At 40.6% G+C, this 13,967-nt stretch overlaps 1 protein-coding gene across 1 annotated transcript; it reads right to left on the bottom strand.

Moving 5' to 3' along the window:
• Positions 1 to 6,359: 6,359 nt before the first annotated feature.
• SRSF6 (serine and arginine rich splicing factor 6) lies at positions 6,360 to 11,298 on the bottom strand. Its single transcript, XM_081946190.1, has 6 exons — positions 11,045 to 11,298; positions 10,421 to 10,569; positions 8,929 to 9,050; positions 8,586 to 8,794; positions 7,886 to 7,969; positions 6,360 to 7,779 (listed from the first exon to the last, which is right to left on the bottom strand). The coding sequence occupies exons 1-6, from the start codon at positions 11,149 to 11,151 to the stop codon at positions 7,425 to 7,427; spliced, it is 1,026 nt and encodes a 341-aa protein (XP_081802316.1). The 5' UTR covers positions 11,152 to 11,298; the 3' UTR covers positions 6,360 to 7,424.
• Positions 11,299 to 13,967: the final 2,669 nt, after the last annotated feature.

The raw sequence follows: 13,967 nt of genomic DNA, 5'->3' as shown, positions 1-13,967 counted from the left end.
TTCTGCATTAAGCAATTTATCATCTTTGTTCTGAAAATAATTATATTAACTCTATGACTTCAGCCTCAAGGGCATCCTTATTAAGAATTTCTGAATTTTAATCTTAATAGAAAGCTAAATTGAACAGCTTTTATCCATTCCTCTGATTTATAAGCAAACTGTGCTGTATGTGATTCCAGTTCAATCTCACAACTGTTCATCAGAAGCATGAAAGCTTTTCTAAAAGTAGTTCCAGACCACTTCTTCATTATTAAAGTGGATTTTCTAGTAGTCTCCTACCCAAATAAAAACTAAATCTTTTCAAGATGAACTAAAGTTAACTAGGTGCTAAAGTTCAAATTAACACTTGTCCATGGAAGTTTTTTGAGTAATCTTTAGTTAACTACTGTTCCTTAGTTCATTGATAGAGGAAAATGAGTCTGATTTAAACCTTATTCATCAAATTATTTACTGTATTTTTCAGATATAAGATGCTCCAGAGTATAAGATGCACATTAGTTTTCGGGGAGGAAAACAAGAAAAAAAATTCTGGCTCTGCCTACCAGCATCCACCAGTATTCATCTGGCTAGCATCCTTGCAGCAAACAACCTGGTCAGCTTCAGCACGTTAGTGCAGCTTGATTCAGCACGAGCAGCTGATTGTTGTTTGGATCAGCTATTCCAGGCTGTGGGGATGGCCACATTACTGCTTCTGTATCGCGTTTTTGGCCTCTGTGCATCGCATTTTCGGCCTCCTCATGCTCCATTTTAGACCTGCTGCAGGCTGTGGCAATTGCCACACCACATCACCGCTGATCGCCACCTCCATGCATCACGTTTTCAGTCTCCAGACATCTCGTTTTCGGCCTCCGCATGCCCCGTTTTTTTTCATGTACATGTCGCATTTTTAGCCAGTTCCAGGCAGCGTGGATTGGCGGCAGTGTGCTGTGGCGATTCCCGTAGACCTGGAACAGGTCTAAAACAGAGCATGCGGAGACCAAAAAACAGCTGAAGGGGGGGCGCGCAGCTTCGGCAACATTTTGTGTATAAGATGCACCACAATTTTCACCCACTTTTGGAGGGGGAAAGTACGTGTTATTTATTTATTAATGAAAGGTAGATTGCACATACATCTTCTTTGATGTAAAGGGCCTCATCAAATGCTAACTCAAAGTCTAAGGGAAGAGCTAGGTTTTTAATGCTCACATAAGAGCATAACTAAGGTGGGACCCATATGATTTCTGGTGGGGTAGATGCTGTTCCAGAGGCAGGTGCAGCAGGAGAGCAAGCTTACTTCCTGCGCCCAAGTTAAATCACCAGAATCCAAATCAAGTTACATTGTATTATATGAGAATGAAGGAAAGGCAAGATGTTAAAAGAGAATAAACTCAATGGCCATTTGCGTAAGGCCTCAAGAACATATAATTCTTAAAATGCTGTATATTTATACATGCAGTGAAAGAACTCTGGAATGCTCAGGGAATGAACTCAAGTGAAAACCGAGCACTCAACCCTGCTTACCTGTATCATATCCCCTCGCCCCAATATATTAGTATCTAAAAATTAGATTTTTATTGGATCACTTTATAGGGTTCATCAATCTTTCAGACCTTGGGGACCACTACATTCATAATTTAAAATCCCCCGGACCACTAATATGATCTAATGACCAGCTGGGTGGTCGTGGCCAACTTGATGTTACTCACATCAAAGGGTGCCTCGCCAGCCTCTACTCACCCTTCCCTCCCAGCCACTCCTCACCCAGGCTCCTTAGGGCCCTAACAAGAAGCAGTTGTTGGAGCTAAGCAGCTACCATGAGAAAAGTTGGCAAAACAGCTCAGTTCAAATTGGATCTGACCAAGGAGGCTCAGTAGAAGCACTTCACTGAGGATTACGAGCATAGGTTTTCCAAGCAGATAGAAGACTTGCGGGAGTGCAAGGCCAGGTACTGGCACCTGGAGGCTCAGCGGGCTAAGATGGTCAGCCAGTTCCAGGCCATGGTGTAGTCCCACTGGAACAAGGTCCTCCTCTGGCTCTTCATCATCAGCGACACTTCCCTCCAGCCTTTGCCTAAAGCCCCTCACCAGGAGGCCAAGGCAGACCCCAAGTCGGAATTTCTGCCCCCTCCGACCCACGCAAAGAAGACCGCGAAGGAGGAGACTCTCTGCAGCAACACAAATGTTCGTTGCACGTATCTGGCCCAGGGGCAGTAGTTTTGAGGATCCCTGATTTAGTACAATATAAAAAAAATGCAAATAATTTTTCTAAGGACCATCAACATTTTCTCGTGGAGCAACAGTGGTTCATGGACCACCAGTTGGTGACTGCTGCTTTAAGACAAGAAAGTCTCTGCTGAGGCAGAAATAAAGCTGACACAAGTTCAAGTATAGACTGTAATTGTAGATAATAGATAGAAGGTTCAGTTTTCTATTTTTTTAAAAGGACAATTCATCTTAAATAATCTGAATGTGGCGGATGCATGTAGCGCCTCTAGTTGTAAATATGGATAAACCTATCCTCCCTACATCTATCTAAGAGAAAGGTAGGCAGCTATATTGTGGGGAATCTCATCTCTTAAAAACTCTGAAGAAAATGCTAGCTCTGAAGACATCCACACTGGTTTCTTGGTTGCAGCTGCAAAACAATGTTGCTTTTAAACTGATCCTGAAGTTTAGGGGTACTTGGTGGCCTCTTTCAGTCTTTCTTCAATATGCCACCCTCTGGCTCTGTTAGACTGCCTTTTCTGTAATTTCAATTATTAAAAACTGTACATTTGGACAGGGCACATCTGGTAATAGACAACAACCAGAAATTACACTAAATGTAGTTGTTCCTACTCTGAGAATGGTTATTGGTTTTGATTAAGCATGAAAAATCTAATATAATCTTATTTTCTTTCCCAAAGTAGCCATGTACTGTAGATGGTCCTAGAGAGCCCAGAAACATTTCATCCCTTCACTATTGTAGCATTTGTGGATAATCCTATTCTGGGTGAACTGTTCTATTTGTCACTTTAAATAATTTTAAATTATTACAACTCATTGACTATACGTATGGACTGCCAGCCAGCTATTCAGAATTGAAGACTGAAGATGGGTGAATCTGTATTGTGCTAGATGTGCAAGGTGATGCCAGGGAAACTACTGAAATTTTAAGTTGACATTTAATGCTTCAACGCTTCCACTCTACATTGTCACACTATTTTGGAAATGCAATAATCAATGCATACATAATATGCATTGAGAATTAAGCCATTAACTAATGATTTGACAGAGGAAATTACTGAATCCATTCCTGGAAACCTCAGCTACTCAACACTGATTCTGCTTTATGAGTTTGGCTACTATAAAGGGATGTACCCCATTTTAGTTTTTACCTAATTGTAGCTATCTCTGCATTGCAATAGAAATAACATTAGAATTAACATTTAAGGCAGTTTATTGCACATCCATTGGCATCTAAATGGAAGGTGTTCAGGGATTAACTGTAACCCATAGTACCATATTTCAGCAGATAAATTTTAGCTTATCTTCATACACAATTGCTGATTAGATTGCAGTAATTTTTATATTTTGTATTGCATTTTTAAGTTGTGCAAGCTACCTAGAGACCATCTACTCTTAGCAGTAGATAAATCTATTAAACACAGCTTAAACAGTGAAAATCATATATTGGAACAGATATTTTACTGGACCTATTATCTTAACAGCCTTCTTCACCTTAAGAATTCTGAAAGGGTTGATACATACTGCCCAAGTACCCCAAAACATGCATGGTGGATTCCAAATTGGAGAAGTTGTTCAAAAATTGCAACAGTAATCCCGATTCACGGTCTTTACCCTACAACAGTATTGAGATGAAGGAAATTCTATCAATACAAACTGATTTAAAAACAGCCCATCTTCATTGAATTAGATTAGAAAATTAGAAAAATGGTCCTTGTCCAGCAGTATTATTTCCCAAACTGGTAAAAGCAACATACATATTTTCCCTGCACTCACTAATATAACATTACTTAGAATTATTAACATTGTTAATATTGTATTAACTGTATTGTATTACTAGTATCAACATTATTTGGATATGCTGTTAAATAACAATTTGGTTATTTAACAGAATAACAATTGGAAGGGACCTTGGAAATCTTTACCAAAGAGACTATCCTGTATTTGCAGGTAGGTCAGTTGCACCCATTAAAATTTAAAAACCATGGGTTTTATATTTTAATATGGTAACGTTCCACTTTATCAGATTTATGTCTTTCCTGACAACTGAATCTGACTAGGCCAGTTGGTTTTAATAAGGAACTCCAAATTTATGCAATATTTGAGGTGCTAATAGTTACAAAAACACATCATCTCTGCAGAATATAACTCTTATTTGGTCTTAACAAGGACATGCGGCTTGCAAGGCAGCTGGCTGACTGGCAGAAGGCAGAGCAGGCAGTGGGTGAGGAGGGTGGGAATGATTTACAGGAGCAATTTGTGACCTTCCCTCCTGGCATCCACATAGGTTTTGCTTCTGGGAAGCCAGCAGGAAAGATTTCAGATGGCAATCATGCAATCACAGGACATAGTTAAGCTCAAGCCAGTTGCCAAGTACCCAAATTGCAATCACATGATCATGGGGATGCTGAGATGGCCAGAACTTAGAGGACTGTTGGCAAGTACCATTCATTCAGTGCCATCATAACTTTAAACAAACACTGACAAGCGCTCATTAAATAGAGACTGCCTGTACTGGGATGTTCATTTTGTCTTAAGAATATATCAAGAGAAAAGAACATCAATACTGGTAGATCAAATTCCCATTTTTCACAATATTCAGGTAATATTCTCCAATACAGTACAACAGATCCAAGTTTATGAACAACCTTCAAATAAACATCCTAAACTTTCCAATTTCCTAATTATGAAAACTACGGCAATTAACTATAATGAATCAAATTAATAAACAGACCACCGCTTACATTAATCCCTAAACATCTCAGTGATTTCTGGGCCCTTCTAACTTCAATTTATTTGTGCTAAAGAAAAAAATAAAACTCTTGCTATTAAGACTTCTCCTGCATTATTTTACAATGCAGGATGCAATTAGCACAATGATTTTTAAAGACTATTTTTGAATCGGACTGGCTTAATTAAATTTAATTAGAAACCAGCTTGAAATGAGGGGGTCCATGGTGCTTTTTTAGTTTGGCCGTTTTCTTGCAGAATTTCATTACCCAAACTAGTTAACATCAGTCTAGCATGGACCAGAGCAGTGGCGGCAGTGGTCAGAATGCAGTATTGCAGGCTAACTGCTCACTGCCAGGAATTCAATTCCTTCAATCCTGACTTGCTCAAGATTTGCTCAGCTTCCCATGGCCAGTAAAATGAGGACCCAGATTGTTTTTTTTTGGGGGGGGGGGGGAGATGCACTGACTCTGTAAACTACTTAGTGTTGTAAAGCACTATGAAGTGGCATACAAGTCTAAGTGCTATTGCTATGATGTTACCTAATTTGGGTAATGAAATATCTGCAAGAAAACAACCAAGTTAAGAGAGCACCAATGACCCCTCATTTCAATGACCATGCAATTTTTTTTAATTGGTAGCTTGAAATATACATTATATAGGTTCAAAAACCTGCAACTAAGGAGGGGATGCTTAACATTTCCAGTGAGCACAGAAAAATAAGGGCATGATGACACTAATAAGCCAATCTTTTTACAATGGGAAATTTTGTTTTTAATATTTTTGGGGTTTTAAACTTTGTAAGTATGCTTATTTATGGACTTATTTTTACCTCCTCTGCACGATTTTATGGTGCTATCTTGATTATTGCTCTGTACGTCGCCCCGAGTCCCTGTGGGGAGAGGGGGCGACTAATAAGTTCAATAAAATAAATAAATAAATAATAATCTGGTATAATGGTTGAGATTCAAGCTAGAAACTAGTAAACTACCAGTTTCTAGCTTTACCAGAGTTCTGGTTCCACTTTAGGCATGAAGCAGCTAGGTGACATTGGCCCAGTTTCTGTTTCAGTCCTAAGGAGACACCAGTGGCAACCACTTCTGAAAAAACTTGCCAAGAAAATTGCAGTGACTAGAGAGGCAGTTAACAAGTGTCAAAACCTGACTTTAAGGCAACCCTTCCGACTTGTACACTATATTGCAACTGACTTGTACACTATATTGCAACAGTAATAACCTATAAAATGAGAAACTCACCAGGCATTTTTAACACTGAAATAAATCTACAGAAGTGGAAGTAGCAAGGTAATTGCAAAATAGGATAGATCATAATGGATATTTCTCATTCACTATCAGAAGTGAATTTTGCCTGAATCAATCTAATGTTTAACACTATCTACTAAATAAAGTTACACTGACACAAACATTTGAGTGACTGATTTAATTTCATACAAGTCAAACTACACATTGTATAAAGATTATAAGATTGTACTAGTATTGTTTTACTAAACTTATCGATTACATGTAAGTTTGGTGATTGGATTTCACCTCACATATACTTATTTTAGATTAACTGGAGCCCTAATCCTAACAGTTTAGAATTTTTCACTAATCAAGCTGCTTCCAGTAGTAGAAAACTAGGGAAACAATTACCCCCTCTACTGTAGCTATCCATGTCTTCAAAATCTGCGAAAAGAATGTAATGGACTGTAGCAGAAGAGAAAGAACAAATATATTACTTGAGCGGATTTCTGCTTGTACAACGGGGGATTTCATGCAGAAACACTGGGTTCCAAAAAGTTATTAAATTTAGACCAAGTATTTTTTTTTGCAGAAAAAAGCAACTACAAAATTAATGAAGAAATTGGGAATTGTTATCTGAAATCTGGAATTCTTATCAAATGATTTAAACACTTATTGGTTTTAAGGTGTTAGGCAAAACTATACCATGCAGTTAGAGATAGCCATTTTTATTAAGTGATATTGCCATAACACAATGAAAAACGGGTTACTTTTGGCAACTTATGGTACAGCACAATGAAATATTCCAATTTTTACTCAAGGATTAGCTTTACAAGCATCTCTGATTTGTTCAATACAGCTCTTCTATGCTTTTAGAAGAAAGCCATAATTCATAAAACCTTCATTAATTTTAAAATAATGGAAATATTTAGGGAATATTACCATTTCCAAAATCTTCACACTCAAAGTTGTATATAAAACTCATTTTTCACTCCCCAGCATATTAAAGCTGTGGCTCCAATAAAAAAAGGCCTGTCTTAATTTCTATCCCCAAAAGAAAAAAAAATCTTTTTTACTGATATTTCTGTACACATCTCAGAAAGCTTTAAGTACTTCAAATCTTTTATCTTGTTTACTTGGTGAACAAGACCATGCCTTTCTGAAATCAAACAGGTAACCAAATACTAATATTAAAAAAAGACTTCTGGCTGCCCATACAATGTTCCATAATCACATAAAACCTCCAATCTTAATCTTGTGAACTGGATCTTGACCGTGAACGGGATTTTGAACGTGACTTTGAATGGGATCGTGACACATCTCTTTTGGATGGAGACTCAGAATGAGCCTTTGCAGGTTGATGCTGCTCTGGAGAACGGGAATGAGATCTGCTTTGTGACCTTGATTTAGACTTTGTTTCTCCTTTTCCATTTTCTTTAGGTGAACGAGACGCAGACCTGGATCTGCTCCGAGACTTTTCTTTGGATCTGCTGCCTGATCGTGAACCTCTGCTAGATTTCACTTTTGACTTGCTCTTTGATCTAGATTTTCGACTTTTTGATCTGGAACGTGATCGGTCTTTACTCCGAGACCTAGATTTAGAACTAAAAAAAAGCCATCCTTAAATTATGCTTATTTTTTATTGCTTATTATTAAACATATCTAATATACGGTCAATGGTAAAACACCCAATAGAAAACATGCCCTCACCGTGATCTGCTTTTTGAGGCACTACGGGATCTACTCCGACTGCTGCGACGACTTCGACTGCGTGATCGTCTTCTGGAACGGGATCTAAAAAGAGTATATTCCAAATAAGCATTGTGAGGGAATGTGTAAGTACATAAATACTTTTTCCAAAAGTGGTATTACACACACGAAGTGTGTTAATCATCAAAATGTCTTTATTACACAGATGATAGTGTTGGAAAAAACAAACTATGCAAAAAACTTATTCCCTGAACAAAGTTCTAGTGCACGGGTGTCAAACTTGATTTCATTGGGGGCTGCATCAGGGTTGTTTGACCTCGGTGTGTGTGTGTGTGTGAGCTCGACATCATTCATGTTGGGGGCACCTGTGGTGCCCGAGCACTGCCAGCGAAAACGGGCTCCCGAGCTCCATCTTTGGCTGCAACAGCCTCCTGCAATTCTCTACCAGCGGAAATGGAGCTCGCGGCCCTCCCAAACTTCATTTTTGTTGGCAGAGGCACCGAAGGGCCGGTCTTTTGCTGTTTCCAGGGTGGGTCCTGAGTGGATCTGGCCCCCAGGCCTTGAGTTTGACGCCCCTGTTCTAGTGTATGTGATGTATTAGAAACAAATGAAAGATTACATCAGCGATTTTAAAACAACAAAATGTATAGTTTAGTCCTGAAGGAGTTTCATATTAAATAAACACCAATTATATAAATACCTTGATCTACTGCCGGAGTAAGACCGTCTATGGCTCGATCGTGGCTTATCTTCAACTAGCCTGATTTTTCGTCCATTTATCTCTGTACCATCCAATTTATCCATAGCACGTTTCATGTCAGAGTAAGAACGGAATTCTATTACTCCTTCATTTGTTCGCTCTTTATGGGCATCTGCATAGGTTACTTCACCTGCTTGCCTCATGAAATCCTTAAATAAATGAAACCCTTATTTAGTCAAAATTTAAAATTCCGTGAACTCAGAAACTTTTCTGTATTTTACAGGTTATACCAAAAAATGATATTAAAATTAGCCTGTTAGAAAGTATTTTTATATTAACTTACTTTCAAATCTTGCCAACTACAATGACTGGAAAGATTTTCAACAATTAATCTGTATTCTGTACGAACAGGTGGCCCATATTTATCTCTTCCTGATGCTCTCCGACTGGTATATCCTCCACCACCTTTATCATACAAAAATACAAGTTAGTGATCTTATAAGAAAAGCAAGTAAATCAGTTCACTCTAGTCTATAAACTGTATTTACAGGAGTAGGACTTTACTTTTCTAATCCTTCAACAAAATTTTAATTCGCCATATTCTATATATTAAAGGCAAATCAAAGTCTAAAATCCTACAAGACTGTGCTCCTAAACTCTGTTAGAGAGTGACTGCACCTTTATTAGATTTACCTCGCTAAGTTTTATTTTACAGAACATTGTAAAATATAAAACTTAACTGATTACATGCATTTCTACATTTACAAAAACGTTTACTAGATTACACTAAGTACTTACATCACAGTATGAGGTATATGGTGGTGGTTTGGCCACAACACACGCAAGGTAACAGTCACCTAGTTCAGTTTAACCAGTTTTGTCTAACCCTTGGAATCCTCACCATCACCCTGCGTCTAATGGCAAAAGGCTGCTGTCGTCATGGCTTCCGGTAAGGTCAGCCAAAGGGTCATAGGGCAAGGGTCACACAATGTATGGAAAAGCCATGGCCAATCAGGAAAGGCAGTCATCTTAGCCTCAGTGGACACAGCCTCAGCCCCACTGGTCACTTTTAAATTGAAACATCAAGGACTTGTTAAAAAAATTGAATTGAACATGCAACAACTTCAAAAAAACATACAAATTTGCAAGAAATCCCATCCCCCAACGCGCCCCGAACCAAAATAGGTCTACCTTACTGCTCTTAACCATTATAAAAAATTCCACCAATGCAGCCAATTTATTTTTGTAGGAAAGATTAAATTAAATGGCTGTTGCATTAGTCAGTTGGTTATTTTGTCTCAAAAATTAACATGGCCGCCTTCTATTAAAGGGTACCATCTCTCTTCCAATTTCTAAGCAAATACTCACGTTAAGGCATAGCCTAATTTATTTATAAGAGCTGCAACCACTTTAAGTAACAGCTTTAGGTGGTGGAAAAACTTCCCACTTGCTTCCCTGCTTCTTTGGAAGCTTTGTGCCAAATGTGTTTAATTAAGAGCAGTGAGTATTGTATATATAACTCCCAATATCCCCCCCCCCATGTGGTTCTGCACTTATGAGCGCCATTTGCATCGAGAATGCCCCAATCCCCGTCAAGAAAACTTCAGCTTTAAATCCCGAGGGGGGGGGGGAATTTAGCCTCCCTTCGGATAGCAGGGATGGTTAACCACACCACCCCTCTTTCCAAATTAAGGTCCAAGGAATCCTCCTCTAGCAGAGATCCCCCCCTCCGCGTTCATGGCCACCCCGCTCGCCCCACTTGCGCTCCTCCTCTTCCCGGCGACCCCATCGCTGTCCCCGCGCGCCTAAGGAGGCCGCAGCGGAGCCACACTCACTGCGGCTGCTGTAGCTGTAGCCATCCCGGTCGCGGCGGGGGCCGCGGGCGTGTTCGACGATCACCCGCTCCCCGCACAGATCCTTGCCGTTCAGCTCGTAAACGGCATCCTCGGCGTCGCGGGAATCCTCGAATTCCACAAAGCCGTAGCTGCAGGAAGGAGGGGCGTGGCAGTTAAGGAAAGCCAAGAGAGAAGAGGCGCTTTCAAGGCCCGGGGGCGACCGAGCGCCACATTCATTTCATGCCTCCCACCACCACCACTAAGAATCCTAGCCGCCGCCTCGGGCGACCGCGGCAACGAGTTACGAGGAGAAGGGTGTCTATTCGCACCGCTGCGATAAGGCTCCGATCCACCTGACCCCGCGCCCGCTAACGGGACAAAAGAGACGAAGTGGCATTCGGCCGCCATCTTGAACACGACGCCACGAGGCCCGAGAGGAGGCCATGGCAGGCCTGTCCCGCGGTCGGGCAATCTGTTAACCGCCAGCGGTTCGCGCCGAATAGTAACTCTTCCGGCCTCCAAAAGAAACCTGGCACGGCCTAACTTTTCCCACCCACCCCGCTCCACCCACGAGCCTCCAAAAGAATTCCGCCAAGGCGTTAACTTCCCCTTAGGCCTCCTCACCCGTTTTTTAAGTCGACCTCGAGCAAGCGGCCGTAGCCGCTGAAGAAACGCTGGATGTCCTTTTCTCGCACATGGTAACTTAAGCGGCCAATATAGACACGAGGCATCCCCGCGACCTAGAAAAGGAAAAAGGAGGGGGAAGGGGAGGGGGGAAAGGATAGATGTAAGAGCTGAAAACAAGTTGCGGGAACAACGGTCCTGAGTGCCGCTGGTGGTTACGGCCTGTTCCGTAGCGTAATGACGGCCGGCCTCCCACCCGGGCAGGCTTTTATATCGGTGGGCGGAGTCTCGGAGGACCGTACGCCGCTATCAGCGTCGTTCGGAGACGTTACGGGGGAACCTCGAGATCTGATAGGAAGGAAGGAACGTCAAGAAACTGCGCGCGTTCAACGTGTCCCGCCCTCCTCTAAAACATTTCCGATTTAGATCGTGCTTAGCGTCAGGTATAATTAAGCCTAGTTTGAAAAGCGAGGCTTGTTGAATCATTTAGGACTGCTGGGGGTCGCACAACAGGTTGTCATAACTCAGCCTGTTTTGTAGTGGTAAGATTTAAGCCCGGAGAAACTCGGCCATGAAAGTTTGGTCCGTGACTTTGGGACAGTCGTACTTTTTCAACTCACACATCCATCTAAATCAGGGATCCCCAAACTTGGCAACTTTAAAGCTTGTAGACTTCAACTTCCAGAATTCTCCAGTAGCTGGCTGGAGAATTCTGGGAGTTGAAGTCCACAAGTCTTAAAGTTGCCAATTTTGAAGACCTCTGATCTAAATTGTACAGGTTACAAACAAATGTTGCAAAAACCCCAACAGGATGTCAGGATACAAACCCTGGCCTCTGGTGATCCCTTGTGAACCTACATTGCTTTGGAGGAGAAGGAAATGTTATATGTGTGCGCTTTTGCAGGGAAGGTGAGATATTTACCTTAAGTATATTAGCAAATGCATTTGTCACAACCTGCTAAGCTAACATCAGGCAACCAGTTTTATTTATTTAAAATGTTTATATAGCTGCATAACTTCTAATCAACTCCGGGAGGCTTCCAATCAAAAGTTAAAACAACATATAAAAACCATGTTAGAAATAAACCTTAAAGCATTAAAATTTTGCATGATGTAAATGGCCATCAAATGGCCCATTTTGTATGCTGTATAAGGCTCCTGGTATTATATTTTGTGTGTGTGTTTGTGTACATGCATGCCTTCAAGACAGTCTTGATTCCTAGTAATTAGTGTGGAAAGCCTCCCCTGCCCAAGAATGAAATACTTTGGGGGATATTAAAAAGACAGGATAGAATATTTCCCCTCACTGAATATTTCTTCAAACACTAGTCCAGTCAGTTTTCTCAGCAGAATTTTCATAAGTGATTTGTCATTGACTTGTTTCTAGAGCTGAGAGAGAATGATTAGTTCAGAATCACCCAGATGGATTTATGCATAAGGCAGGACTATAACTCACAGTCTCTGGGTTTTTTTAAACAGTTCCTGTTTAATCAGTGCTTTCCAAATTTTTTCCTTCATTACCCAAAAACACTTATCAGAAAGCCTTTTTTTACTCAGTGTAGATAAAATATTAGCTGGACAGAAAAACAGGTTGTTGTATTGTTACCCAAAGAAAAACTATTTTTACCCATTTTTTTTAACCCAAATAATTTGCCCAGATTTAGGACTACTTTAATTACTACACTAAACTACACTAAACTGGCTCAGTCATCACTGATATAGGGGAATATAAACTATGAGAGTCAGTTTAGTGTAGTAACTAACCTTTTTCGGACCAAGTAGTGTACTAACCTTTTCCAGACCAAGTACCCAAAGTCCGTGCACCCAAATGCTCAAAATGCAATGTGTGCACGACCCCGCACATGTGCCTCCGTGCATGCGTTCACCCCCTGCATGTGGCCCGCCCCCCACATGTGCAGCCGAGACCCAAAGACCAGCTGGCTGGTGGGAGGCGCATGCACATGCACGGCAGAGCTGACCTAGGGCAACGGCTTGCGCACCCACAGAGACAGTAAGGAAATAGAATTCTTTATAGAATTCTTCATGGAAACAGGCAGTGGCAACTAAAATCTAAGCCTTGGACTTCTCTCCAGGTCTTCTACTTGGTATGCAACATGGTCAAGCCAAATCACTTATTAAACAGTGTGTAGCAAACTTAGCGTGCCAACTGCTTCTAGCCAGAACTGCTTTAGTGCCAGAGACGCCAACAAGTACTCTACTTCTTTATGGCATATTAAGAAAACTCAAAAACTCCTATACATTGGAGGGCCTTTACTCTGCAATGATGTCATGCCCTTTCCTCGTTCTTGAAGGCTGCTTCAGGAAGTTCTCTTACCTAAAGAGGTAATGCTCCTGTGATTCTGGAGACATAGAAATTGCAGACTATGTATTTTCCAGTACTTATACTACAAAGACATTTGTATTAGCCTAATGACCATTATTGCATAAATGCTCAGCTTGCACAGGATAATTCTACATTTGCTTTCAGATACCAACCCTGCTATACTGTAACAGTGTTCCCATGTTGTGCTGCTATGATCTGAACCATAAACTAGTTTTATTGAGTCTAGTCAGATTTAAAGAACATCTATTTTGCCATTACTAGAGTGCTCTGTACAGTAATTTGATACAGTGTTCCACATGAAACCTTTATGCTTCTCTATACCCATCTAGTGCTTCTACCCTCCTTTTAGTTTCTCTTAGACTCTTTGCACACACACACATACACACACACATTTTTTGTTTTAATATACATCTATATCTTCTCATTTTCATAATATTTTCAGACTCTAATGCCTAAAAGGATATCTCTTTATGCTGATCCATGACTATAAAAAAGATTTGACTTGATTTGGCCTAAACTATCTGTTGAATTTGGATCTTTCTATATCAACTAAGTTGGTCACCAGTGGTTTTGTCATTG

The sequence above is a fragment of the Natrix helvetica genome (genome assembly GCF_964273705.1).
Source record: "Natrix helvetica genome assembly, chromosome: 3".
Taxonomy (NCBI): domain Eukaryota; kingdom Metazoa; phylum Chordata; class Lepidosauria; order Squamata; family Natricidae; genus Natrix; species Natrix helvetica.
The sequence above is the reverse complement of the archived record's forward strand: the minus strand, read 5'-3'. Positions and strand labels throughout refer to the sequence as shown.